Genomic DNA, 27,222 nt, shown 5'->3' on the forward strand with positions numbered 1-27,222 from the left:
GCGCTCCGCGGCGGCCAGGCGCTCGGATGCCCGGAAACTTCTGGGGCTGGCGTATCCGGAGCGCGGGAGGCTGGCAGGTAGGGCTTTTTCTCCGTCCGTTCTCTTCCCAACGCTGGTCAGCACCCCTTACAAAGCGCGTGGTCCCGCGACCGCCGAGAGGGGACACCGCGGGGGCTGCAGAGAGACCCTGGGCCACTTGTAACACTGGGTGTAGGCACGGGCTGGCTTCTTACCTGGGGATCTCCACCAAGAAGGGCTGGGTGGAGCGCTCACCTCCCGGTAGCACTGTCGAGCGTTCAGGTTGGCCGAGTTGTGTTTTATGTTTCTCAGCTTGACACATGATACGAGTGGAGCAGTATTTCATTATTGGAACCTTTGGGTCTGTTCTGCTTTGGCATTGCCAGTATTCTCAGAACGGGCAGCGTCCCTCCACCCCCCCTCTTCATTGTAAAATTTATTCTAGCCAAAAATATACCTATTTTGTATTATACACTGATACTACTTAAAAACATTTTTTGCCTTAGACAAGTTTATTAAACAGCTTTTTTTTTTTTTTTTTTTTTTTTTTTTTTTGCTGTGTGAAGTAAAACAGTCTAAACCTTTCAGATTTGTCTCGTGCTTTTTGCCTCCCTCAATGGTAAGCAGGAAGTTACTAGCTCTTCAAAAAAAATCAAACACTGCCTACCATCAGTGATCTGTAAACTCCAGAAACTTTGAGCAAACTATAGACCAAACCCCAGCTAAATCGTAATTGAGTAATTTTTTAAAGAAATAAAAGTGAATGTTTTTAAATGTGTATTTTTTTGAGAGAGAGAGCGTGAGCCGGGGGAGGGACAGAGAGGGGGACAGAAGATCTGAAGCAGGCTTCTTGCTGTCTGCACAGAGCCTGACTTGGGGCTGAACCCCCTGACCGAGGGATCACGACCTGAGCCAAAGTCAGACGCTCAGCCGACTGAGCCACCCAGGCGCCCCAAAATGAATGTTTCAGAACGATTTTCGATATCTCCTCGTTTTTAACCATAATTCGGGAAATGTTGGCCTTTTAAGATTTAAAAGTTTCTGACATTTCCCTAAATCTTCATTTCTTTAATAAATATTTATTGAGCCCCCTCAGTGTCTGGTGGGCCATGGGTTGCATGGGTGAGCAGAAAGAAACACAGTTCCTGTTCCTCCTAGGGCTTTCAGCTTAGTGGGGAAGAAACATAAATGAAATAATCATATGACTGGAGAGAAAACTGCAACCGTGATGAGGGCTTGGGATCGAGGCCTGTGAGGTTGTCAGATGCAGCCCTTGAAACAGTGAGAATCCCACACGCTTTGCCGCAAATCCCCTGCTTTAGAAAAGATTTTCCAAGAGAGTCATTTGCAATGTAGGGCAGGTTGGTGCTACGGAGGAGGGCAGATAGGGAGAGAATGTTTCTCTTCTTACTGTTGAAGCTTAGGGGAATTCTTGGTATCACTGAGGTAGAAAGAATTTATGTCATGGCTCACTTGATTGTATGTAGATTTTGATGGAAATAAAGATCTTTTACTCTATTAAAAGAACATTTTGAGACTGGAAGATCCCACTGGACTGTGAGCTGCTTGAGAATGGCGCTGGGTCTAATTCTGTCTAGTTCTTAGCATGTGTGCTGCCTAGAGCAGGGGCTCCAAGTGCCTGAGGTGGAAGAATAAATAATGGTACAACCAGGCCCAGATTGAGGCCCAAACGTAGAGACCCTGAACCCTACAGGGTGTGTCTGCCATTCCCATATGCAACTCAGAGTGAGTGCTAGGAAAACCAGGGGTGTTTAAAGTTTATTTATTTATTAAGAGAGAGAGAGAGCGTGCGAGGGAGTGGGAGAAGGGCAGAGAGTGAGGGAGAGAGAGAAGCCCCAGCAGGCTCCACGCTGTCAGCACAGAGCCCCACGTGGGGCTTGATCTCACAAACCGTGAGACGACCCGCGCCGGAACCAAGAGTTGGACACGTAACCGGCTGAGCCCCCCGGTGCCCGGTTTTGTTTTATTTCTGAGATATTAGGCGCTGAGAAGGTTTTTTAGGTGTCAGGCTTTGCTGGTGCCCACATGGGCTCGGCACCATGGGTAGCGTAGCCCCGCATCTCGCGTGCCCATCATCCCTGTACCTTCTTACTCTGTCCCCACATGTCCCACCACGCTGGTATGTGGAGAAGTAAAGCAAGAGCTGTACCGCCTTTTATTATAAGAAGAGCTAGTTTGGGGCGCCTGGGTGGCTCAGTCGGTTGAGCGTCCGACTTCAGCTCGGGTCATGATCTCACAGTTCGTGAGTTCAAGCCCCACGTCGGGCTCTGTGCTGACAGCTCAGAGCCTGGACCCTGCTTCAGATTCTGTGTCTCCCTCTCTCTCTGACCCTCTCCTGCTCATGCTCTGTCTCTCTCTGTCTCAAAAATAAATAAAACATTTAAAAAAATTAAAAAAAAAAAGAAAAGAGCTGTTTTGATCTGCCTCGCTGAATAATTGTGAACATTTAATCCGAGAAAGGCTGAGGTTGGTTCACTAATTCTTCTAAACAGACAATCAGCACGTGTTGTACCTTATAAGGAAATCTGATGAAAAACCCTTACTAGGACATACGGTTTCCTTAAAAGTCATTGTGTATGATATATTGAAGCCAATCTGGATGTTGGCATTTGTGGGATTAAAAGGAAGTGGGGTGTCATGTCGTCATTAATTTGTAACTTATCATCATAAGGGCAGCCTCAGATGTTGGCACAGCTCTTCGAAATGCTACAGATAAAGAGCTGTGTGCGTGTGTGTGCGCGCATGTGTGTATTATAATCAAGAGACCAAAAAAAAAAAAAAAAAAAAAAAAACCCGAGTTGCAGAGAAGGAATTCCAATGTTAACGTGCTGGTTTTTAGGAAAACAAACGCAAACGTCCTTTTTTAACAATTCAGCCATACATCTGATTAACGACATTTTCCTCTGTCTTCAGCAGTTTGCTGAGTATGCCACCTGAAGTGCGTGACCGGGAAAGTCGGATCTTAAGTAATTTGTGTCAGAAACTGTAAAATCAGGGTCTGCCATTTGAACTGTTTCCAGATGTGTGTGTGCAGAGAGCGGTCGTAGCATCACCCACCCCCCCCCCCCCCAGGTCTTCTAGAGGCACTGCAGCCCCTCACCCGCCCCTGTGCCCCCTCCCCTGCTACCGACTTGCTAGAGGAATCCACAGCCCATCTTCCTACAGCTGTGGCCCACAGCGGTGCTCTCCGGTCTCACTGATAACTCTTCCTCTTATCCCCTTGGCCAGAAGGAGTCTTCAAAGATACAGGAGCTCACTGAGGAGCCCCTAGTGGACTGCTGGGATAAGAAGTCATTTGTCAGAGCCCCTTGCTGCGCCTGGCAGATAGAGGGGGGCGGTGGAGGGCTCTGACCATCCCATTGAGTTAGGGGCAGGGAGCACTGCGTGAGCTGATCTCAGCAGTGAGGTGTGTGGGCCGTTGGGGTCCTGTGGGGTCGTGACCACAGTGCCAACCTGGAGGTGCACACAGAGACACCTTGCCAGGCAGGTTCCCGGTTACACTGTGCAAGATACACCACACCCCTCCACCCACACTGTTCAGTTGAGGCCTCTGTGGAGGACCTGGGAGGGTGCCTCTCACTTAAAATACTGATAAGGGCTGTGTGCTTTGAGATTAGGGCCATTCTGAGAACCCCATGCCCACCGGGAGCTTTTGCTGAATGTATAAGTTATATTTTATGAAGTGACCAAAAACAATGAAGTGATAAAACCAGTGAATACGGTAAACAAGGAGCGGATGAGCCGTGCTGAGAGCAACTATTCCCTGAAGTCCCCAGTCAGGACAGAGGCTCTGACAAGGACAGTACTAACTGGCACATGAGGCTGCACCTTTGAAATGGGGACTGCTCCAGAAAGCGGGGGATGTTTGCTCTGGAGACACCATATATCAGAGAACGCCTTAACGTTCTGTAGCTGTGCTATGAAACGTGTTAGCATTGATTTAAGTGGAAAGTGCATACCAGTTTTAAAAGAACTTGGTATGAAGAAAAAAAAAAAAGTGAAGTATCATTGTAGGGTTCGCTATTATTTTTATGTAGATTACATGTTGCTTAATAACTTGGATATATTGGATCAAGTGTGTTGTTAAAATTAATCTTACCCACTCCCTTTTACTCTTTTAATGTGGCGATTAGAAGATTTAAAATTACATAGGTGGCTCAGTCGGTTAAGCGTCCGACTTCAGCTCAGGTCATGATCTCGCGGTCCACGAGTTCGAGCCCCACGTCGGGCTTTGTGCTGACAGCTCGGAGCCTGGAGCACCTGCTTCGGATTCTGGGTCTCCCTCTCTTTCTGCCCCTCCCCCACTCGTGCTCTGTCTCTGTCTCTCTCTCTCTCTCTCTCTCAAAAATAAATAAACATTAAAAAATAAAATTACATGGGTGGCCATCATGTCCCCTGAGCAGAGAGTACTGGAGGCAAAGGCAGCCCCCCCGCCCCCCAATTGCAAATATGACCCAGATGCCTCAGTCTTCAGCACGTGCTGACAGTCTGGAAGGTCTTTGTTCTGCGTGAACCTAAGAAGTTTCCTAAATGCTCTGCTTCCTGCTAGTCCGCCAGCCCCTCGCGTCTTCACTTCCTTCCCCATCCAGTGTAGATGCCAGGCTTCTTCACCTCACCCTCGAACCTGGAGTATCTTCTACTCCTTTGTTCCCCATGGTACCCACCTTGCATCCACGGAAATGTCTCCCAGATGCCTGAAAACTCAACATGTCCAAAGTCCAAAGTTACCTTCCTCCCCCAAACTGCCTTTTCTGCTGCCGCTTCTCTCAGAGTGGGCTGCTGTGTGAACCCCTTTGCCAAAGCCAGAGACGTTCTTGACTCCTTGTGATGGGGACAACGGAAGTGCTATCTACTATGTATTGTTTGCTAGATATCGGGCACCGTACCAGATGCTTTACATGTATGTACTGAATTTTCTCCTTGTGGTATCTCTATGAGAGAGGTATTATTTTTATTGCCGTTTTACAGATGAAGAAACTGAGGCACAGAGAGGTTGAGTGACTCACTGAAGGTCCAACAGCTAGATGGCAGAGCTAGGTCTCAGTTTAGAACCTACCCTCCTAACACGCTTCCCAAATCCGGTCAATTCTCGGGTCCTCTGGAGCCTCGTTCCTAAAAACATCTGCAGTCCTTGTCACCTTCCTTGTCCCCTCTGTCCCCACCCTAGTTCCCCCAGTCCCCCTTGCCTGAAACCCTGGAACACCACACCGTAAGCGGTCTCCGTCTGCGGTCATGCTGGCCTCCAGTTCTCTCCTTTCACTCTGCAGCCAGAGCTGGACATTTAAAATGCAAAGTTGCCTGTAGCACTCGCCCGCCTAAAGCCCTCTGACAGCCTGCCATACTGCAAATTCCCTGTTCCGCTTCACAATCCGGAGCCCCCCACCTCTCCACTTTATTTCTCAGGGCTGCTTTTGTGTCACGAGGTCCCTATTCCAGCTCTGTCCTGCAGCCATTCTGCTGCTTGCTGGCCTGCCCCAACCCCAGGCTCATGCCGATTCCTCTGCTTGGAACGTAGGAAGAAGAGGAAGGCTTTGTGTCAGAACAGGGTTCTGTACTATATGAACTGGGTGACCTTGGGCAAGCGCCCTCACCTCTTTGCTGGAGTTGCCTCTAAAATAATGAGGATAAGAGGGGTGCTGGGAAGATTCAAGGAGATAATGCCTATCAGAGGCTTCAGATCGTGGTGGGGGCTCGTTTTTGTGCTTCGTCTTTAGTCCTGGAACGACACTGGGGATAGCTGTACCGGCCTGATGGTCAGATGTGTCGCTAAAAGATTGGTTCTGTGTCCAGCAGCTGGGGGTCATGCTGTAGAGCGTCTTCCACCCACCCCAAAACTTCTGGGCTTTCATGAGTAAACTCTGCATTTTAGGATTTCTTCCCTCCTCCCTTTGAAGGATATTTCACTTTTTGGATGCCGTGGTTCAGTAGAACGAGGATAACCTTCAGGAAGATACCTGAAGAAATCTGTCAAGAGATACATAACAGTTGCTGGGGTCCCATCAGGCAAGAGGCTTAACCATGGAAAACAGTTGAAGAATTTCAGAAGGGTTGCAGTGTCCTTGGCATGTTGGGTTTAGGGAGGAATCTGGAACGATAGTTCTGGTTCAAATCTAAATTATTCACTAATGTCAAAGACAGTGGTATGTAGGGAAGACGTCCATTAAAAAGAATCCAGCTAACTGAAAGCTAAAAAAAATCTTTTATTTTACTTTTGTCTACGTTCATTTACTTTTGTCTATTTTATTTTACTTTTGTGTCCTGCGTTGTAGGAGAAGGACACAAATGGCAATAAAACAGGCTGATAATCTTTTTTTTTTTTTTAATTAAAAGGAAAAAGGGCATATCCTGGAATGAGTTTGGATTCAACTAAATTCTTTCCTCTTTGTAATCGTTATTATGACTGTGTCAGAACTAGGGTTCAGAATCTAAATCGTGGGGCATTTCATTCGCGAACTCCAGATTCTGATTTGGAATCATCAATTTGAATTAAAAGACGGGAGGAGGGAGGGGGAAATGGAACCTTCTGGCACTTCACATGCATTGCACCCGAGGAGGCGTTTGCCAGAGCAAAAGAGCAGACTGGAGAGACTAGCTAGCTACTGATGACAGATGAAACAGAAAGGCCTCTCGGGTTAATCCCTCCTTCCTCAGGACGCCTCTCTCCAGAGCACACCAGCTCCCTGAGGTTGTGCTGGGCAGAATCCCGAGTAAACATTCTCTGTGCCTGGTGGGCTTTCAGTCCCTCTGGGCTCTTGTCGTCAGGAGCGTGGCATTTTGAAACAAGACCCCAGGTCTTGCATCAAAATGAAACGGCCCTTGGCCAGGTTCACATTATTCAGTTAAACTGTGGTTGTGCGGTATGAAGCCAGACACAGGAACTTTCTGGCTCTGTGCAAAGACTCATTTCCATGTGGACTTTCCGAGGCACCAGATATTCCGTTCCTAGTTAGGCTCACTGAGGCACTTTGATGTGATAGACTTTTATGCCTTCTTTGCCCCAGTTCAGTTTTTTTAGTCATCCAGCAGATGTTTATTTTGAACTTCTCCTGTGTCTCTGTCCCCGTAGGCGGTGGGAGTATAGCAGTGAACGAAACAGACAAAAATCTTTTAGGTCCCAGTGGAGAGTAGACAGTAAACAAGTGACACTTTTGGTTTAGAATGCCAGAAGGTGGCAAGTGCTAGGAGAAGAAGGAAGAGGGAGTGATGCAGGCAGTGTTTGGGTATTTGTATTTTAACGAAGGTTGTCAGAAGGTCGTCCGCTAAGGTCTTCTCCAGAACAGGATGTCAGGAGGCCTCGAGGAAGGAAGAGAGCCATTGTGGGAAATGTTCCCTCCCTAAATGCCTCCCCTTTCTCCTAGCGCTCTGCCAGCCAACTAACCATTGGCACTGAGTCTGCTCTTTGCTCTTTTTTAAATGTAAACAAATATTTTTGATTGAAGTCTAGTTGATGTGCAAAGTCATATTCGTTCCAGGTGTAATATATTGAATCATCAATTCTGCCCTTTACTCCGTGCCCACCACGATAAATGTAGTCGCCATCTGTCACCAAACAGCATTTAGTACTGTATTATTGACTGTATTCCTCAGACTGTACTCTGCATCTCTGTGGCTTATTTATTTTATAACTGGAAGCTTGTTCCAGTTCATCTCCTATATCTATCTCTCTTTTTTTTTTTAATTTTTTGTTTAACGTTTATTCATTTTTGAGAGACAGACAGAGACAGAGTATGAGCGGGGAAGGGGCAGAGAGAGAGGACACAGAATCTGAAGCCAGCTCCAGGCTCTGAGCTGTCAGCACAGAGCCTGACACGGGGCTCGAACTCACGAACCGCGAGATCATGACCTGAGCCGAAGGCGGACGCTCAACCAACTGAGCCACCCAGGCACCCCTGTATCTGTCTCTTAATACTCTCTCCCACCTTTCCTCTGGTAATCTCCAGTTCTCTGTATTTAAGAGTCTAAAATATTTTGTTTGTCCATTTGTTTTGTTTTTTATGCTCCAAATGTAAGTGAAGTCACGTGCTGTTTGTCTTTCTTTGTCTGACTTACCTTACTCAGCCTAATACCCACTCGGTCTATCCATATTAGAGGAAATGGCAAGCCCTCATGCTTTTTTATGGCTGAGTAATATTCCACTGTGTGTGTGTGTGTGTGTGTGTGTGTGTGTGTTTGTGTGTGTGCGCGCGCGCGTGCACGCACACATACCACACTATCCATTCATCTGTGGATGGACACTTGGTATTGTAAATAATACAATCTATATTCTTTTTATTGAGGTTACGTGAAAGTAATACCTTTAACTGCAGTGGTTAGCATTAGACAAAACACCAAGAGAAGCAATTGCTACTTGCAGTGTGTGAGAGCTCCCATCTCCTGGGGTTCCGTCCATGTCGTGTTCATCTAGGAGCCTCGCCATGACTTTAAGGTGGTGGTACTAGGTGGGTTCCTAATAGGACCAAGCTCAAAAGTACGCAGTAGCACATACCCTGCCCCCCAGTCACCCTGGTCTTAAGAAGGAACTTTTGTTGCCTGCATCTGATTACTCTCCTGGAGTTGTCCTGTGTGTACGTAAACTTCGAAACCAACAAGAAAACGTTAACATCCGGGTCCTGGGCTGTTTTCACTAACATCGTAGCTTGGTGACGTCAATACCTATAGAGTTGCCCCATTCTTTTTAATAACTGTGTAACACTCAGAAAATAAATGCTCCTTTATTGATCTAACCTGTTCCCCATTTGTGGATGTTCCGCTGGCATAAGTGATGCTGTAATGAACATCCGTGAGGGTACACGTTTTGCATACACTTAGGGGAGTATACATAGAAGTTAGAATCTTAGAGGCAGAATTGCTGGATCAAAGGGAATGTACATTCACATTTTAACCGATATGATCGCATCACTCTCCGTTGCATTTGTACCACTTTGCACACCCACTAACAGTGCAAATGCCCCTTTTCCTACAGCTTCTTCCAGCACGGTGTGTTATCAATCTCTGATTTTTGCCAATCCAGTAGATGAAAACTGGAATACCTTTGTAGTGTAGATTTGCACTCCCTTATTATGAATGCACTCACCTGTTTTATGTGTTGTTCCTGGTTGGGTTTTCTCAGTATCTTCCTTTCCGTTAAGACTCTATCCCACTGTTTTTTAGACGGATGAACAATTGTGTTATTATCTATTGTCCTATCATGCCAGTACTCTGGTGCTTTATTCCCCAAAGCAGTAAGATTAAGAGGGAACATACCACATGTGTCATGGATGACAGCAACTGCTTTCCAAAGGTTATTTAAAGTTTTGAAATTCTATACATAATTCAGAGATCTACCTGCGTTGCTTGAATTCCTGGCAAAGCAGACACGATCAAACCTGGGTAAAAGCACAAGTCATCTTCTCTGGCTACTTGGGTATGCTCAGTCACCCTCCTCACTCTGTCCCTGGAAGCTCCTCGGTTCTTGCCTTTAGTCAAGGGCCCGGGAGCTGAAAGAAGGAAACCCGCAGCACCTGCTCTGCGCAAGCTCTGAGAAGCGCATGCTCTGAACAGCTGCTGCGGGCAAGACGCTTGGTGAATTTGGCGCCCCGCCCCTCGCCAAAGCACCCCCGGGCCTGAGAACTTCCTGTGTTTTCTAGCCGCAGTTGGGTTTCTGGCCATGTCCAGTGTCATCACCATGTCCGCTCCCTTCTTCCTGGGGAGGATCATCGATGTCATTTACACAAACCCCACCGTGGACTACAGCTATACCCTGACCCGCCTCTGCCTGGCACTCAGCGGCGTGTTCCTGTGCGGTGCTGCTGCAAACACTGTTCGCGTCTACCTCATGCAGACTTCAGGTAAAAGGGCCCTCACCTTGCCGAGCGAGGCGTTCCAGAGGATTCGCACTGGGGCTCACGTGGGGTTTCGTGCACTCCGGGCCCCCTGTTCCTCTTTTCCCACAGTCCCATCCAGCGGGGACAAAGCCCCATGTCTGGCCAGACATGGGAGCTACGAATATTTTTCGATCCGGCGCTCACTTCTCAGCTCCCCTGGTACGTGGGTGGAAGGGAGGGAAGCCGCCTGTCTTACGGGAGGCACGGCCCGTGGGCAGGAGGCTGGAGTTCTGAGCCTTCTCCAGGGAGCTGTGGAAATCTTGCATGCTCCGTGTTTGTGTTTCCCCTCCAGTGGGCACTGGGGCGATGGTGTTTTACAGCCTTTCCGTGACGAGGCCTGGCTGTTAACAGGCCGGTGACAACCACAGAAATCACAGAGCCCGGGGTGCCAGACTCTTCGGTCAGCTGCTCGCCACTTAGCTCATAAAACGCTCTGCGGATGATTAACCGGCCCTTGCCGTTGCTGAGCTCGGTACAGAAAAGGATTGCCAAGGGGGAACAGAATCAGCTTTGGGGAAGTCAGCGTAGGAAGCCTCATTTGTAAATAGTACTGTTTAAAATGTCTCTCAGCGATCAGCGATCCTCTGTTTTATCCCCGGATCCCCTCCTGCGCATCCACGGTCTCCGCACGGTTCCTGAGGCAGAAAGAGTGCTCGTTACCAGTGTGTGCGTGTCAGTGTGCCGGGGCTCAGGGGGGCCACTTGCCGGCAGGTGGACGCAGGGCCCCAGACGTGCTGGGAGGAGGTTGACGACAGCCGCCCGAGCCGCTGCCTGTTAGCTGGCTCCACCCAAGCTGATGCCGTTCTTGTTTGCTTTTGCAGGTCAGCGCATTGTGAATAGGCTGAGGGCTTCGTTATTCTCCTCTCTTCTGAGGCAGGAGGTTGCTTTCTTCGACAAGACTCGCACTGGAGAATTGATTAACCGCCTCTCCTCGGACACCGCGCTCCTGGGGCGCTCAATTACCGAAAACCTGTCGGATGGGCTCAGGGCCGGGGCCCAGGCTTCCATTGGCATTGGCATGATGGTACGTCGGCCTGGCTGGCGTCGGCGCCTTCTGGTCAGGGCTTTGGCCTGTGCCGGGCCTCTCAGTCAGGGGATGAGCTCTAGCTGAGCTGTTCCCATCGCCCCGTAAGCCACTTAGCCAGGAGGGCTGCCACAGAGGCACGGGGGATGTGGGGCTCGCTTCCTCCTGTGCGGCCTCCTGCACCCTTCATTTGTCCAGGATGACTTCTTATCTGGAGCGTGCACCATTAACATTTAGGAAAGATTGCATTATTGCCTGGGTGTTCTAAGAATGTGTGACAGAATGTTGCTGAAAAAAGCAACAGGTGGAAGGAGCACTTTGAGTGCCAAGCTGTGTGTTAGAGGAAAGGCAAATAAGTTACATTCCACCCGCCTTCCCCCGGCCCCCACCAAAAAATGCAGTAGAGCTGCTATTGCTATCTTGATAAGACCAAGGGATGGTTTCCTTTCCTCTTCGTAAGGAAGACGATAAACCCTATCCTGTACACGAGTGGGTCTGTACTCCACTGAAGTGAGCTCTCTCTACTCCCGCAGCCCCTTTTCCTGCCTTAACCGGGTGGCTTGAGCACCGTCGTCTGTTTGCCTTGCTTCTTCAAACCCTGTTTCTGTTCAGACCTGTGCTGCTGGCCGCTAGAATGTAATGCAAACTACATAGGTCATTTTAAACTTTCGAGTAGCCACAGTTTATTATTATTTTTAAATGCTACTTATTTATTTTGAGAGAGAGAGAGAAAATAAATGTTATTTATTTATTTTGAGAGAGAGAGAGAGAGTGCGAGCAGGGAGAGGCAGAGAGGGAGGGAGAGAGAATCCCAAGCAGGCTCTGTGCTGTCGGCACAGACCCCAAAGCAGGGCTCGATCTCACGCACCGTGAGATCCTGACCCGAGCTGAAGTCAAGGCTCTGACACTTCACTGATCGAGCCACCCAGGCACCCCTCTAGTAGACACATTTTATTTTTTTTTATTTTTTATTTTTATTTTTTTTTCAACGTGTTTTTATTTATTTTTGGGACAGAGAGAGACAGAGCATGAACGGGGGAGGGGCAGAGAGAGAGGGAGACACAGAATCGGAAACAGGCTCCAGGCTCTGAGCCATCAGCCCAGAGCCCGACGCGGGGCTCGAACTCACGGACCACATGATCGTGACCTGGCTGAAGTCGGATGCTTAACCGACTGCGCCACCCAGGCGCCCGACACATTTTAAAAAGCAGAAAGAAATGATTTTTTAAATGTTTATTTGTTATTCTTAAGAGAGGGCGAGAGTGAGAGCAAGCAGGGGAGGGGCAGAGAGAGAGGGAGACAGAGAATCGGAAGCAGACTTTCCACTGTCTGCGCAGAACCCGACATGGGGTTCGAACTCACAAACTGTGCGCCGAAGTCAGATGCTTAACTGACTGGGCCACCCAGATGCCCCCAAGATGAGATTAATTTTAATAACGTATTTTACTTAATCCAGTATAACAAAGCATCAGTTCCACATGTAATTTTTGTACCAATCATTAATCTGATATTTAATATTATTTTTTCATGTTAAGATTTCAAAATCCAATGTGTATTTTATACTCATGGAGCATCTCAATCCGGATGCTAAATTTTCATTGGAAATATTTCAGCTGTATTTAGATTTCATAACGTTTGCCATTGAAAAGGTAGATTGACATGCCAGAACTTGACCTAAACTTGACCAATAACTGAATAGAAATGAAATATTGGTTTTTAAGTTTAAATTTTAGTGAAAATTTAGGGATTCAGTTTCTCAGTCACACTGGCTGCATTTGCAGTGATCAGTGGCCATGTGGCCCTGTCGTTGTGAGCAGTGCAGTCCTAGATCCCCAGAGTGAAGATTCTAATTGACCCCATCTCCCAGGTGGAGCAGCTTGGGTTTTTGTCCTCTTTGCGTCCACGCAGCGCTCAGTCCAGAGCAGAAGGACGTACTGCCAACCTGAGCCGGTAAGATCTGGTTTATGAAATGAAAAGCCGCTGTGAAATCCCGTGTTTTCTCAAGAAGACCCATCCTGCACTAACGCATCATTCCTAAATATCGATAGTTCTGGGGCTCAGGAAAAGTTGGGAACCTCTTCCTGTAACAGTTTCAGACAGTTCAGAATAAGTCCGATGGCTAATCAGAAGGGGCCTTAGTCTGCTCAGGCTGTCTTAACAAAGTACCACAGAGCGGGTGACATAACTGACAGAGATTTACTTCTTACAATTCTAGAGGTTGGAGTCCAAGGTCAAGGTGCTGGCCAAGTTGGTTCGTTGTGAGTCTCTTCTATTGGCTTGGCTTGTAGGTGGCCGCCATCCTGACATGTGCTCACATGGCCTTTCCTCAGTGCTTGCGTGCAGGTTCTTAGGGGTCTCTTTTCTTAAGGACCCTGATCTCATCAGGGCCCCACCCTCATGACCTCATTTCACTTTAATTACTTCCTTAGAAGCCCCATCTCCAAATATAGCCACACTAGGGTTAAGGCTTCAGCATATAAATTTTGGGGGGGGGGGGGCCACCAACATTCAGCCTCATGAGTTGGCATCACCTGGGACCTGGTTTTTAGCCCTGGAGGAACAAAAGTAGCCTTAGTTTCTCACAAGCTCCCTGGACCTGACCTCTGATAAGTCTGCTGACAAGAACCTAGTAATGTCTATACCAGACTGCAAGTTTAGTAGTTTACATTACGGGATCTTCCTTCCTACAGTAAGATGTGTGTTCCTGGGGCGCCTGGGTGGCTCAGTCGGTTGAGTGTCCGACTTCGGCTCAGGTCAGGGCCTTGCAGTTTGTGAGTTCGAGCCCCGTGTCGGGCTCTGTGCCGACAGCTGAGAGCCTGGAGCCTGCTTTAGAGTCTGTGTCTCCCTCTCTCTGCCCCTTCCCCACTCGTGCTCTGTCTCTCTCTGTCTCTCAAAAATGAATAAATGTTAAAAAAAAAAAATGTGTGTTCCTGCTCTTCCAAATGCTCCTTTTTGGTGACAGGACCCTGCATTAGGCTTCAAAGACTTATTACCAAGCACGGAACCAGAGCAGAGAGAGGTGGGTGGTGCCGAGACATTCTGATGGCTATTCCGGCCCCACCGCAGAGGACGCCCATGCAGTTGGTTTGCTTGAGCTCTGTCGGATTCAGGCGCCGGAACTGTGAGGCCTGCCTTGATTGTATCCCTGCCCCTGAGCATGGCCTGCAGGTGACCTGCTGGACTGCACGGCCTGTGTGCTCAGGGTGGATGGGTCCATAAGTGGTCAAAGGTGCCCACCACCTTCCTGCCTCAGGGCCTTTGGGCACTTGCCCTTGTAAGACCCTATTACACCTGCAGTTATCCTCTGTGTGTCTCTCTCTTTTACCCATCTGCTATCTAGCTGTCACTCTGATAAAACTCCACATGAATCAGCTGTCTCCCAGGTGCCTGGAATAGTGTGAGCTCTCTGTAGGCGTTCAGTAACGGGCTGTTGAATGAACGATTGGCTGATCCATTTATCACTGTACGTTTCGGTCTGCGACTTTTCCTTAGCGTTTTAAGAAAGCCTCATGCCGACTATACTATTTCCCATGCAGATGAGATTTGGCAGATTTTAACCATTTGTTGAAGAGACGCTGGTACCATTGAAAATCCAATCACCGAACTGCAGGGTTGGCAGGAGCCCCATTATGTTATGTCTCTAGAAGTTGATTATTTCCTCCTTGAGCAGCTCCAGTTGCTAGAAACTTCTTATGTTGAGTCCACATCCCTCCTGCCGAGACTTCGGTCCTCTGAGCCCTGGAAACAGCTCCAACTCTTCTTCCACTTGTTAGTCCTACTTTCACCTGATCGTCGATTGATACGGGGTTTTGTGGTGTCTTTGCCGTCTTGGCCATTTCAGTGCGACGTTGCTCTGGTCATTCAGTGCCTTAGAGGGGACCCAGACTTGAATACAGAATTCCTGGTGTGGTCCGGCCAGCGTGGAGCAGCCCGGGCCTCCTTCCTTCACTCCTGTCCTGCCTTCCCCCCCCCTCTCGTTGGACAGCATGGTCTAATGTGCACACAGCACTGTACCGGCTGTGGTCCAGCACTGGACGGTAAAATATTTCCATCCTTTCTTCAGCAGCTTTGTCCGTATTACCCCTGTGTGGTGTGCTCAGTACTCAGGGGGTTTTATGAAGCTTGAAGTTGTCTGAATAACACACACATACACACACACACACACACACACACACACACACACACACCTGTAGTAGGTAATGAAAGTGTCTTGCTGCTCTGTGTAACAAACACCTAACACCTTTTGGCTTTTGTTTTTGACAGTTTTATGTCTCACCTCAACTGGCCACTTTTGTTTTGAGTGTGGTGCCTCCAATATCCGTCCTTGCTGTGATTTATGGACGTTACCTACAGAAGCTAACCAAAGTTATGCAGGATTCCCTGGCACAGACCACTCAGGTAAAAGCCCCTCCCTTACGTGGTCTCCGCTTGGAGGAGATGTGCTTCTGCTTTTCAAAAAAGTACTTCACTTTTCCTTAAGGGAGCCCTCAAGAAGGCTAGAAACCCAGACTAGGTTTCTATGGGCTAGAATCCTATAGATTCTATCCTTCTAGAATAGGCTAGAATCCTAGAAACCTAAAATACTCTGCCTTCTAGACTAGATTACTACCCACACCTTGAAGTAGATCCCATTTGACTAAACATTGTGTGAACTCTTTAGTTCTTTACCATCACTGTTTCTTATAGGATCGCAAAGCTCATTATATTTTGAAAATAATGTCTGCGTGACGCTTTGTCCTTCGTTAATTGAGAAGTGAAGCTTTGCAATGCTATCCAGTATTGCATTTTTTAAAAACTAAACATAGCTGGTACATTTTCATGTTACAAAAAGCATGGGTGTTTATAATTGAAAACTTGAAAATATCAAGAGAAAAAATAACACATATAACTCTACCTCTCAGAATGAATGGTATTAACATTTTGGAGTCTATCCTTTTTACCTATCTTTTTCTCTGTCTAAAAATATATTTCACAGGGCACCTGGGTGGCTCAGTCGGTTAAGCATCCAACTCTCGATTTCGACTCACAATCTCACAGTTTCATGAGTTCGAGCCCCGCGCTGGTCTCTGCACTGACCACACACAGCCTACTTGGAATTCTTTCTGTATCTACTCTCTCTCTCGCTCCCTCTCTCTCTCTCTCTCTTTCTCTCTCTCTCTGCCCCTACCCTGCTCGTACTCTCTCTGTCTCTCTCAAAATAAGTCAACTTTAAAAATATATATATATTTCAGCATCTATTAGCCCCCGTTTGCCTTTCTATCTACATATATATGGCGTGTAAATGTGTAAATATAACAAAAATATATTTGTTTCCAAAAATAAAATTGTTCATATACTCTGCTTTGTAATCTATTTTTAATGTCTTAAAAATGAGAGCCCCATTTTGACTTTGCTCTAGAAATCTTGAAATGTGACTTGCCTCCCCTGAAATGTATTTATTATTCTCCCAGCTAGCTGAGGAAAGTATTGGAAATATAAGAACTGTTCGAGCTTTTGGGAAAGAAATAACAGAAATAGAGAAATACACCAGCAAAGTGGACCACGTGATGCAGTTAGCAAGGAAAGAGGCGTTTGCTCGGGCTGGCTTCTTTGGAGCAGTAAGTAGATCATTTTGAAAAGAGTGCAAAGGACAGATGTTACGACTGAAACAGATTTGTATTCCCTTGACTTTGCCGTAAATAGAAAATAATTCTATTCCACTTCAAGATTAGGTCTGAGTTCATTTTTGTGAAAGAAGAGGAAACCACTACATGTGACTAAGCGGCGGTGGGGGCAGGCAGATCCCCAACATGGCCCAGACCAGCCACGTCCGCCTCACCGGGGAACTGTCTAGAAGTGTAGACCCTCAGCTGCACCCCAGGCCTACAAATCCAATGCTCTGGGGCTGCGCCCAGCAACAATCTGTTTTAACAGGCCTCCAGGTCGCTTCTGATGCAGGCACTTTGAGACCCACTGGGGATTAACCAAAATAACTTCAGTGTGTTTCAAGAAAAAAGTATGACAAAAATGATCACATTGATCACAATGAACTCAAATACAACACTGAACTAGAAAATCACCGCGAGCGGGAAATCTATACCATGTTCAAATGGGAAAGAACTTCAGAGGCGATTCAATAATGGTCATGATTTAGGGACACAGAGGAAACAGGCCCAGATGAGGCAGCATTACCAAAGACCATGTACCTAACAAAGCTCAAGGCAGATCAGAGACAGGACTCCAACTTCTTGTCTAGCCTTTGCTCAGGGCATCACATTAAGATACATAAATGCATATGCTTGCTGTGCATTCGTCTTGTTGTTAGGGAAGGAGTCCTTAATATTGTGTTTTCCTTTGCAAACCGAGTCCATTGAGTAAAATAGGAATCTGCTGGGTGACTTAGCTTCTAGGTTTTCACGTTGATGAGATCACTTCCTTCAATACTGTGATCTTTCCAAAGTAGTTTTTTTATTTGAAATTCAGATTAAAACTTAGTGTTCTGGGAAAACCTTGTTGTGATAGTTAAATGCAAAAAAGAAACTATAGGCCATATTTACGCTTTTTGCATTTAGGTTTCTGGCTCCTACCTGAGGTGTCTTCATTTTCTTCATTTGACAGACGGGGCTCTCCGGGAACCTGATTGTGCTTTCTGTCCTGTACAAAGGAGGGCTGCTGATGGGCAGTGCCCACATGACCGTGGGTGAACTCTCTTCCTTCCTAATGTATGCTTTCTGGGTTGGATTAAGCATTGGAGGTATATAATTTAAATAGGCTTGGGAGTTACAAATTAAAACTCAGCTTATTGTCTCTGCGGTAACAATTTAACTTTGCCATTGCACCACCTCTCGTCAGTTAACTTCAACTGAGAAAAACATTTCCTAGAATGTTAGTCCAAATTGCCTCTGAAAGAAGACGTAAAGATACGGACGCGATCTTGCCATGTAGGTGAGCAGTTCCTTGGCTGGGAAGGTGAGGATTTTCATAGGCCTCTCGTGGCTCATTGAGCTCGGGGTCATACTGGAGCCGTATTTTCCAACTTGCATGCTAACACGGCTTGCTGGCTCTGGTCCTAGGAGGTGGGACCAGCAGGTGGGGGCTCTGGGACCTAGGAGGTGGAAGGAAGGACAGTGCTGAACAGGTGCGCACACAAAACCCACGGTTCCTGTGGCTCTGGTAGTTACCCGACCGACAAATCACCGTGAAATAAAATTCCTTTTGTACCAAGTCAACCACATTCAAAACCGATGAACAGTCGTAAGTATAAATCAGAAAGTGCGTGAAGCAGAGTCGCTTGCCTTGGTCAAGAATCTCTCGAAGTTCAGCTTCTGTTGTTGAATCCTGGCCAAAGGGAAGCAAGTTCTTGGAGACAGAGCTGTGTGAAGTCTATGAAAGTTTTCTTTCCTGTACCTCGCCTGCATGCCCAGCCAACAGGGGACAAATGGTTTCCTGCCTTTTGTTTTCCTCCTTCCCTGAAAACTGAGATAGAAAGGTTAGATAAATAGCTTGAGGTCTGGCCAGCGGAACTCTGGTATCCCACTGTGGCATCTCCACCCAAGACGTTTCTTTTCAGGGTTAAAGCTAGAGGCTTTTCCTTAGACGTTGGCAGGCAAGTGAGGATATTTTCTGGACTGAGATTTTGAGAGATCCCTGAAAAGAGCATGTTAGTTCTGCCGGCTGCTCTGGAAGAAAAACCTGATTCAGACCGGTCAGGGTGCTAAGTGACTTGGGAAGTGAGAGGGTCGGTTCACGAGGACCCGGTGAGGTGGGGTTGCTCTCCTCTCCACCCCTGGGATGAGCCTGCTGGGCCACAGGGTCTCACACCTGGGTGGTCGTGTTCCTTCAGTCTTCTGTCCTGCCCGAGAGTGGATTTACCTTCTACCACTTACCCTCTCTGCGGCCTTTCTTTCACATCCCACGCTTGACTGCAGTCTGCTGTCCTCCCCAGCCTCCCCCAATCTTCTGTTTTCTGCCACAAGCTGCTTTGATCTTTCTTAGTCCCTCCGCTCCTCGCACCTGCTTTTCTCCAAAATTCTTGACCCGACAGAAGCTACCTCTGTTTTGAGGTCTTCACTGCCTTCCTTTTTGTCCGGACAAGTTCGCAGCTGTGTCTTGTACAGGAGTAGGTGGGAAACACGGTGTACCGGGTGACTGACCGGGAGTTAATTCCCTCCCCCAGTTACGGAAGCTGCTGCTGAGGCTTTGTCTGTGCTCGAGGTTTGAGGGTAACTTTGCTTTCTGAACCACAGGCTGTCCCATGACTCTGGTCACTGCCTGGTACAATACGTGCCATGTGGGGCTGGAGGGGGGAGAAAAGGTGCGGGTAGATGGGTGGGGATCTGTGACCACACGGTGTCCCCACATTTACAACCTAGATAGGTACTTAAGGCTGTAGGAACTTGATTCAAGAAGCTGAAACAGATTTTAAAGGTTTTTGTGAAGCTCACTGTTGAAAATAATCGCATGATGAATCTGTAAGCAAGAAATCCTATTTTGTTTATTAGAATGTATTTAATAATTAAATGTTAAAGAATGTTTAGATGTTTTCTGCTTAGAATAGCATACTGAAAAACAAATACAACAAATTCTACATATATTTGAGAGAGGATCAGAAGGGCTGTTTGAAGAAAAGCATGTTTGTTTGTTTTGTGCCAGAGAATGCCCTTACATCTACCTAGCGAACCCCAATATCTCGTTTCTTATTTATTTCTATTGAGGTGAAATTCACCTAACGTACCGTGAACCGTTTTAAAGTCTACAGTCCGGTGGTATTTTGTACATTCACAGTGTTGTGCAGCCACCGCCTCCCCTTGGTTCCGAAATATCTTCGTCACCCCCCACACCCCCAGCCCAAAAAGAAAATCCCATACTCGTTAAGCAATCGGTTTCCATATCCCTCCCTCCCCCAGCCCCTGGCAACCACAGTTTGCTTTGTGTCTTCCCGTCTTTACTGGAGTTCGCATAAAAGGAATCACACAATATGCGGCCTTGTATGTTTGGCTTGTTTCACTCAGCACGTTTTCAGAATTCGCTCACATTGTAGCATGCTTTGGTCCTTCCTTCCTTTTCACGGCTGACTAATACTCCGTTGTATGGGTGGACGGCGTGTTGTGTATCCGGGGCCATTTTGCTTTGTTTTTATTTTCACTATGTTGAACTACCTCCAACTCCTTCCCTCCTTTTTTCTTTTTTTTTTTTCTTTTTTATTAATAGAAAATTTGTTAGAGGAATTTTAGGCTCACAACAAGATTAAGCAGAGAGTATAGGGAGTTCCCACATGTTCCCTGCCCCTACGCGAGCACAGCCTCCCCATCAGCATCCCCCACTAGAGTGACACATTTGTTATCATTGACAAAGCAACACTGACAGGTGATTATCACCCAAAGTCCAAAGTCCATCGTTTACATTACGTTCACTGGTGTTGTATATCCCATGGGTTGGAACATGCATCTATCATCACAGTATCATACAGAATACTTTCACCGCCCTAAAAGTCCTCTGTGCTCTGCCTATTCCTCCCTTCCCTTAACCCCCGGTGACCAGTGATCTTTTTATTGTCTCCACACTTTCACCTCTTCCAGAGGGTCATCTAGTTCAGATAGGCATCTTTCATTTCGTAGGTGGCATTTAGTGTTCCTCTGTGTCCTTTCAGGACTTGATCGCTCGTTTCGTTTTAGCACGGACTAATATTGCATCGTCCGACGTACCACGGTTTCTTTACCCACCCACATTCTGAACGACATCTCGATTGCTTCCAGGTTTTGGCAATTATGAATAAAGATGCTCTAAAGATCCACAGGCAGGTTTTTGTGCCGACGTGAGTTTTCCCCCTCTGTGGGTAAACCCAAAGGAGTGAGATTGCTGGGTCGTAGGCAAGAGTATGTTCGGTGTAAGGAACTGCCTTCCAAAGTGGCTGTGCTATCTTACATTCCCACCAGCAGTGAATGAGAGCTCCCAATGCTCTTCGTCCTCACCAGCTTTAGGTGTTGTCAGAATCTTGGGTTTTCATCCGTCCGTTAGGTGTGCAGAAGTATCTCGTTCTATTTGCATTTCCCCGATGACATGTGATGTCACCTGTAGATCTTTACTGAGGTCTTTGGGTTCAGGTCTTCTGCCCATTTTTTGATCGGGTTGTTTTCTTACTGTCGAGTATGAAGAGTTCTTTGTACATCGTGGATACCTTTGTCAGCTGGGTCTTTTACAAATATTTTCTCCCAGTCTGTGGCTTGTCTTCTCATTCTCTCTGGAGAGCACAAGTTTTTGATTATAATGAAGTCTAATTTGTCAGTTCTTTCTTTCATGGATCATGGGTTTGGTGTTGTATCTACAAAGTCATCACCAAGCCCAGAGTCATCTAGGATTTGTCCTATGTTAACTTCTAAGAGTTTTATAGTTTTGTTTTTTACGTTGAAGTCTGTGATCCATTTTGAGTAATTTTTTGTGAAGGGCATGAGGTCTGTGTCTAGATTCTTTTTTTTTTTTTTTGCATGTGGATGTCCAGTTTTTCCAGCACCACTTGTTAAGACCATCCTTTCTTTATTGAATTGCCTTTGCTCATTTGTCAAAGATCAGTGAACGATATTTATCTGGATCTATTTCTGCCCGGTGCACTTTTAATTCAACACGAAGAGTTTAATCCACTGTATCTTGCACAGATTTCCACAAAAAATGCACAAAAATACCTTAGAAAGAATAGCTGAATTGCATTTTTGTGGTATCCTTACCGCATGTTACAAGCATATGTTCTTGCGGTTGGCATGGCCTAGCGTACTTGGAGTTTGTTTGCTTTAAGTCATTAATTCATTCACAGTTCAAAGGTGACTTTGGGGTACCTAGGTGTCTCAGTCGGTAAAGCATCCGGTTCTTGATCTCAGCTCAGGTATTGATCTCGGGGTCTGAGTTCAGGCCCCGTGTTGGGTTCCGCGCTGCGTGGGGAGCTTATTTAAAAAACAAACAAACGTGGGGCACCTGGGTGGCTCCGTCGGTTAAGCGTCCGACCTTGGCTCAGGTCATGATCTCACGGTCCGTGAGTTCGAGCCCCGCATCGGGCTCTGTGCTGACAGCTCGGAGCCTGGAGCCTGCTTCAGATTCTGTGTCTCCCTCTCTCTCTGACCCTCCCCCATTCATGCTCTGTCTCTCTCTCTCTCTCAAAAATAAATGAACATTAAAACAAACAAACAAACAGAAACAAAGGTGACTTTAAAAAGAGATTGTTGGAAAATTTAACATTTCTAAATTCCTTTTCAGTTTTTAGCCTAGTAAAAGTTGTATTTGTCGAGTGCTTGAAATGGGGTTTGATTTTGCAGATCTGAATTTAAAATGAATATTGGGATGTTTTATATTCCTTTTAAGTAAGCATTATATTCTATTTGTATTGCTGTTTTTTCACTAGGTAGCTTTTCTCTGTAATGTTGTGATTTTAATTCAGTGGTTGATTACTGTGGCTATATGCATTTGTAAATTCCCAATCAAACATGAAATCTGTATTAGAAATCAGTGAAATCGGAGGAGGAGAAGCTGAAGGCAAACAAGGGTATGAGACAGAGGGAATTTTGAGTACAGATTCCCAGGCAGTTGCCTCAAATCCTGTTTGAAAGTGAACAGATGTTATATTAAAAGCAAGTTACCCTTACTGTTTGCAGAGGGCTGTAGCAGATGGTTGTTTCCTGGCATTGGTGCTGAGTATGTTTGCTTCTTGTCCTTAGGGCTGAGCTCTTTCTACTCGGAGCTGATGAAAGGGCTGGGTGCCGGGGGACGCCTTTGGGAGCTCCTCGAGAGAAAGCCTGAGCTGCCTTTTGACGGTGGGTATCCCACGGGTTTGTTCTTTGCTGGGATTAGACAAATGTTGCTTTGGGGGTGCCTGGGTGGCTCAGTTGGCTGAGCATCCAACTTCTGATTTCAGCTCGGGTCATGATCTCGCAGTTCATGAGTTTGAACCCCCTCCCTTCCCCTCTGTGCTGACGGCTCAGAGCCTGCTTGGGATTCTCTGCTTCTCCCTTGCTCGCTTGCTCTCTCTCTCTTTCTCTCTCTCAAAATAAATACCTAAACAGTTAAAAAAAAAAAAAAATGTGGCTTGGGACAGTTAGCCCAGCTCTACCTGTGAAGGCTGAGCATGACAAGGGTGTTGTCCTTGCCACGTTACGGAAAGGGTGATCAGAGGGGCAGGTGGTGGGAGGGGAAGGACAAAGGAAGCGTGGGGGCTGACCAGGCAGTGTGTCAGTCCTGCCGGTGATTTGTTACCACCAGCAGCAGGAAGGAAGCGAGTACCACCCGGGGGTACAGATGGGAAGGGCCCTGGCCAGTCCGCCAGATTTGTCTTCTGTAGTGCTTTTGATGTTTGTGTTGGGGCGAGGGCAGGGCGGGGTAAAGGAAGGCAGGTCACACATTAAAAGCCTCCAAATTTCTTGGCTTGGGGAGGGGGGTGGGCTAGCGGATGCTGGTGTTGATTGGCTAGAGCCATCTCCTTCGTCAACTCCTTCCCTAGAAGCTAGCGCTCCGGGGAGCTACGTGACCTAGAAGCAGTGGCCACTCCGTCACTCGCTGACTCCCAGGACACTGATTGCTGCTCAGCCCCAGTATTCTCCAGTGTGACAGGCTGGAGGAAGTAAGCCCGGCTGAGGGAGATGGAGTGGCTTCTCCCGAGTCATCGGCAGGGTGAGGAATACGAGGACAGAGCAGCCCTCGGATCCCTCTGGCTCTGCGGCTGGTGTACAATGCTCAGCCCTCTGTCATCCTTCTCGCAAGACATTTAGAGAAGAGAAGATAAACCCTGCACCCGAGGAACTCGAGGTGGCGGCACAGAGCGGGGAGGCAATCGGCTTCGAAACCAGACTGCCCTACGGGTGGACGGTCGCGCCACTGCCCGTTGGCTTGGGCAGGCGGTTGTCTCTGAGACTCCGTGTCCCGTCAGTAAAACTGGGACAGTCACCTCTGCCCATCAAGGCCATGAGGCTCAGACGAACGCAGAGGTATCGTGCCTCGCACAGAGTGCGTGCAGAGCAGGCTCTGGGTGAGCGTTAGACGGAGGCCTCTTCCTGGCTTGCCCGGGAAGGGCTCACAGTCCGGGAGAGTGTGGTGGCCGTGGCCCGGCACCGCCTGGAGTCAGACGAGTGGGAGAATGGAGTTCCGCTGTCTGTTCAATCTTTGCGTTAAGTACCTCGTATTCTGTCTTGTTTCAGAAGGGGTCGTTTTAAACCAGGAAAGTTTCCAGGGCACTCTGGAGTTTCGGAACGTGCATTTCGCCTACCCCGCTCGCCCGGAGGTGCCTATATTCCAGGATTTCAGCCTTTGTATCCCATCAGCGTCGGTCACGGCGCTGGTTGGCCCAAGTGGTTCTGGCAAATCAACGGTGCTGTCCCTCCTGCTGAGGTTGTATGACCCCGTTTCTGGTGAGTGGGTCATCGCCTGGTAGGGTGGGAGGCCTCTCCAGAGCCCCCCCTACCCCTGTGTTCTGGGAGAGGACCAAATTATGCAACGACTTGTAGTGTGAGACTTCTGGATGCCAGAGGGTTTGTTCCGAGGAAAGGAAGCCCCTATACAAGGGGGTCCCTCTTAAGAGTACACAGAAGCCCCGTCAGGCAGTTCGTAGAGTTCCTGTCTGGCCTCTTCAAGTCCCGAGCGACTTCCTGAATTCTGCCTCCTCTCCCGTGCCGGTGTCTCCTTCTGACGCCCCCATCCTGGGAGAGGACAGGCAGGGCTGCCCCGCAGCTACGGGAAGGTGCCCCACGTGTGGCAGAGCATCACTGCCCAGCAGCCGCAGAGTAAGTGCCTCTCTGTGCCAGCCGCTCAGCTTGTAAAGCTTCTCTGGAAGCCTTCGGGCTGCATCCTCCCGTGAACTGCCCCGTGGCCAGCGTGCAGACCAGTGATTTGGCAGTCTGTGGTTCACTTCTAGTTTGTGACTGCTTTCTTGAAGTCATTTTGAGGTAGTAGGAATTTTTTTAAGGGATTTTTCTCGCCCTGGTTTTTATTTTGTTTTTAACTGGATCATAGCATCTTTTAGAGCAGAGAACATGTTATTTTACTTCCTTATGTCCTTTGTCAATTAAGATGTAATTGACATATGGTATTATATTAGTTCTGGGTGTACAACCGGATTTGCTGTATGTATATCTTATGGAAGGTCTAGTTAACATCCATCACCACACATAATTATAAAGTCTATATCCTTCTTTATATCAGAGCCTGAAGTAGATAGTCCTTATGTATGGCTTTCATTCTGGATTGAGACAACAAGGATGTTTCTCAACAAGAAAACAACTGCTTGTTAGTAAAGAACCACATCATTAATTTAAAATGAATACGTCTCGTGGCTTTTGTAGCTGTGCTTTTCGGTTAAGAAAACGAGAGAGCTGGCTGTGTGCCAGATAAGTATTTGCCTTGTGGATCCTGACCCGCAGAATAGCCAACTGCATTAAAATGGGTGTTAGCTCCACTGTTTGCCTCTGGAATCCCCGTTTTGATTCACTCTACTTGCTATAAAATTCTGAATTGAGAGAAGTCCTAGTGAAGTGAATGCAAAGCAAGTCAGAATATTAAGCCTGTGGTTTCTTTATCATAAACTGCCTTATCATAAATTCCAGCCTTGGGTAGACTATATATAAATATATATACACTTGAACTTTTTAAGCCAAAGACCTCAGATGTTTGCCAGTTGGCGAACGTTTACAGCTGGCTTGTAGAATCCCACACCACTGAGAAGGAATGGCATTTCTGAGTCCCCATCATCGTCATCACCAAGCATTACTGAGCGTCGTAGAATTAATTCTGTTAGCGAGGGTCGCAGGGTTACATCTGATTATTTAGATGTTCTGCTCTGGTATCAGATTCTCGGTGGCGGATAATGATTCTCTTCCAACTGCATTTATGCAGGAAGAGATAGTTTAAGGAAGAATAAAAGAGCTAAAAAAAAAAAAAAAAAATCACTGGCGGGGTTAAACTTCCAGGACACGTCTCGTAACTTCACTGCAGAACCAGGCCTTCGAGGTGGTTGCTGATGCTGACGTGGCCCGCAAGCTCCAGGATGAGGCAGCCACTGTCACAGGTGCCAGCTTCAGAGCTGTGCCACCACCGCCAGCGTCTGTGACAGCCAATGGACACCTCGCTGCTTGCCCCCTTCCATGTAACTCTCTCCTGAGTCAGTTTCGCACAGGTGCATCTTCTTGTGGGGCCCTGAGTCATTCCAGAAAGGAAGCCATTGCAGCAAAGTGAGCTGCATGGATGAGCGAGGAGACAGGCTGGTCAGCTACCCGCTGCAGGGAGACGGGAGACATGGAAGTTCCATGAAACATGTTGATTTTAGATTCCGTTTGGAGATTTTGAATGTACTTGTAATCTTTGAAAGAACCGAGTGTGGAATTTCTCCACCAGATCCTTTCTCTGTTTTCATGAGTCATTGGCCCCGTGACACTCCGTGACTTTCCTCTCCTCTCTACAAGGAACTATCAGTCTCGATGGCCATGATATCCGTCAGCTAAATCCAGTCTGGCTGAGATCCAAGATTGGGACAGTGAGTCAGGTAGGAAGAGAGGTTTCTATTTTTATTGTACTTGTCCTTTCACTTTGCTTTTATTATTTATTTTTGCCTTAGACTGACCCTCCCAAAAGAGAAGGAAGTTTTCCAGATGTACCGAACTGATCTCACCCACAGGTTTTGTAGATTTGGAAACAGAGCTGTATCTTGCAGACCTTAAACACTCGATCCAATCGAAACCGATTTTTATCAAAAGCTGGGGACTCATGTTACTTTGTAGAGCAGATAGTCTAGAGGGTGAGGAGAAAACAATAGAACTTTTCTACGTTTTACTGACTCCTCCACAGTTCCCATCTTGGTCACCAGCACAGTCTATGGTTTTCCACAATGGGCTTCAGGGATAGTAAGCAAGCCAAGATTCGGGCAAGAGCCAGCGTCTCCTTGCAAAGAGGTCGCGGAATTCGAGGCAAAATGTTAGTGTAATACGGCGGCTTTGATGGGGCTGTTTTCACGAGACCCTTTGGTGCAGGGAATTTTTGACGCAGTTGTTTATATTTTTATTACCAGGCTATGTGCACAGCAGACAAATCTGAGCCTCCCCTCAGACCTTACCCCTGCCCCCACTCCCCTAGGCGAGGAGCAGGGGCGGGGGGTTGCGTGGTTGTATAAGTATACCAGTAGTGCATATTGTTTAGGGATGAAGAAAAGAAGCTGGAGGTTTATTTGCTTCTCAGGACTGTTCCACAGGGTTCTGTGAAAATGTCATGTTCCCACCTGGTTTGTGTATATTTCTAAAAGTAATGAATAGAGATGGATTCCCCCCTTGATTCTCAGTGGGAAGCCCACAGCTG

General features: G+C 47.3%; 1 protein-coding gene across 1 annotated transcript in view; it reads left to right on the forward strand.

The window, feature by feature from the left end:
* Position 1: 1 nt before the first annotated feature.
* ABCB10 (ATP binding cassette subfamily B member 10) overlaps positions 2-27,222 on the forward strand; it is a gene marked incomplete at its 5' end in the record, with an annotated part of 33,377 nt that continues 6,156 nt past the window's right edge. Inside the window, 9 exons of the mRNA XM_040464917.1 lie at positions 2-77; positions 9,666-9,866; positions 10,724-10,926; positions 15,190-15,324; positions 16,377-16,523; positions 17,524-17,659; positions 22,608-22,703; positions 24,081-24,290; positions 26,337-26,416. Coding sequence (XP_040320851.1) covers positions 2-77; positions 9,666-9,866; positions 10,724-10,926; positions 15,190-15,324; positions 16,377-16,523; positions 17,524-17,659; positions 22,608-22,703; positions 24,081-24,290; positions 26,337-26,416 — 1,284 coding nt within the window. The remainder of the gene's footprint in view (positions 78-9,665; positions 9,867-10,723; positions 10,927-15,189; positions 15,325-16,376; positions 16,524-17,523; positions 17,660-22,607; positions 22,704-24,080; positions 24,291-26,336; positions 26,417-27,222) is intronic.

The sequence above is a fragment of the Herpailurus yagouaroundi genome, unplaced genomic scaffold (assembly GCF_014898765.1).
Source record: "Herpailurus yagouaroundi ecotype Mexico unplaced genomic scaffold, PumYag 530, whole genome shotgun sequence".
NCBI classification, from domain to species: domain Eukaryota; kingdom Metazoa; phylum Chordata; class Mammalia; order Carnivora; family Felidae; genus Herpailurus; species Herpailurus yagouaroundi.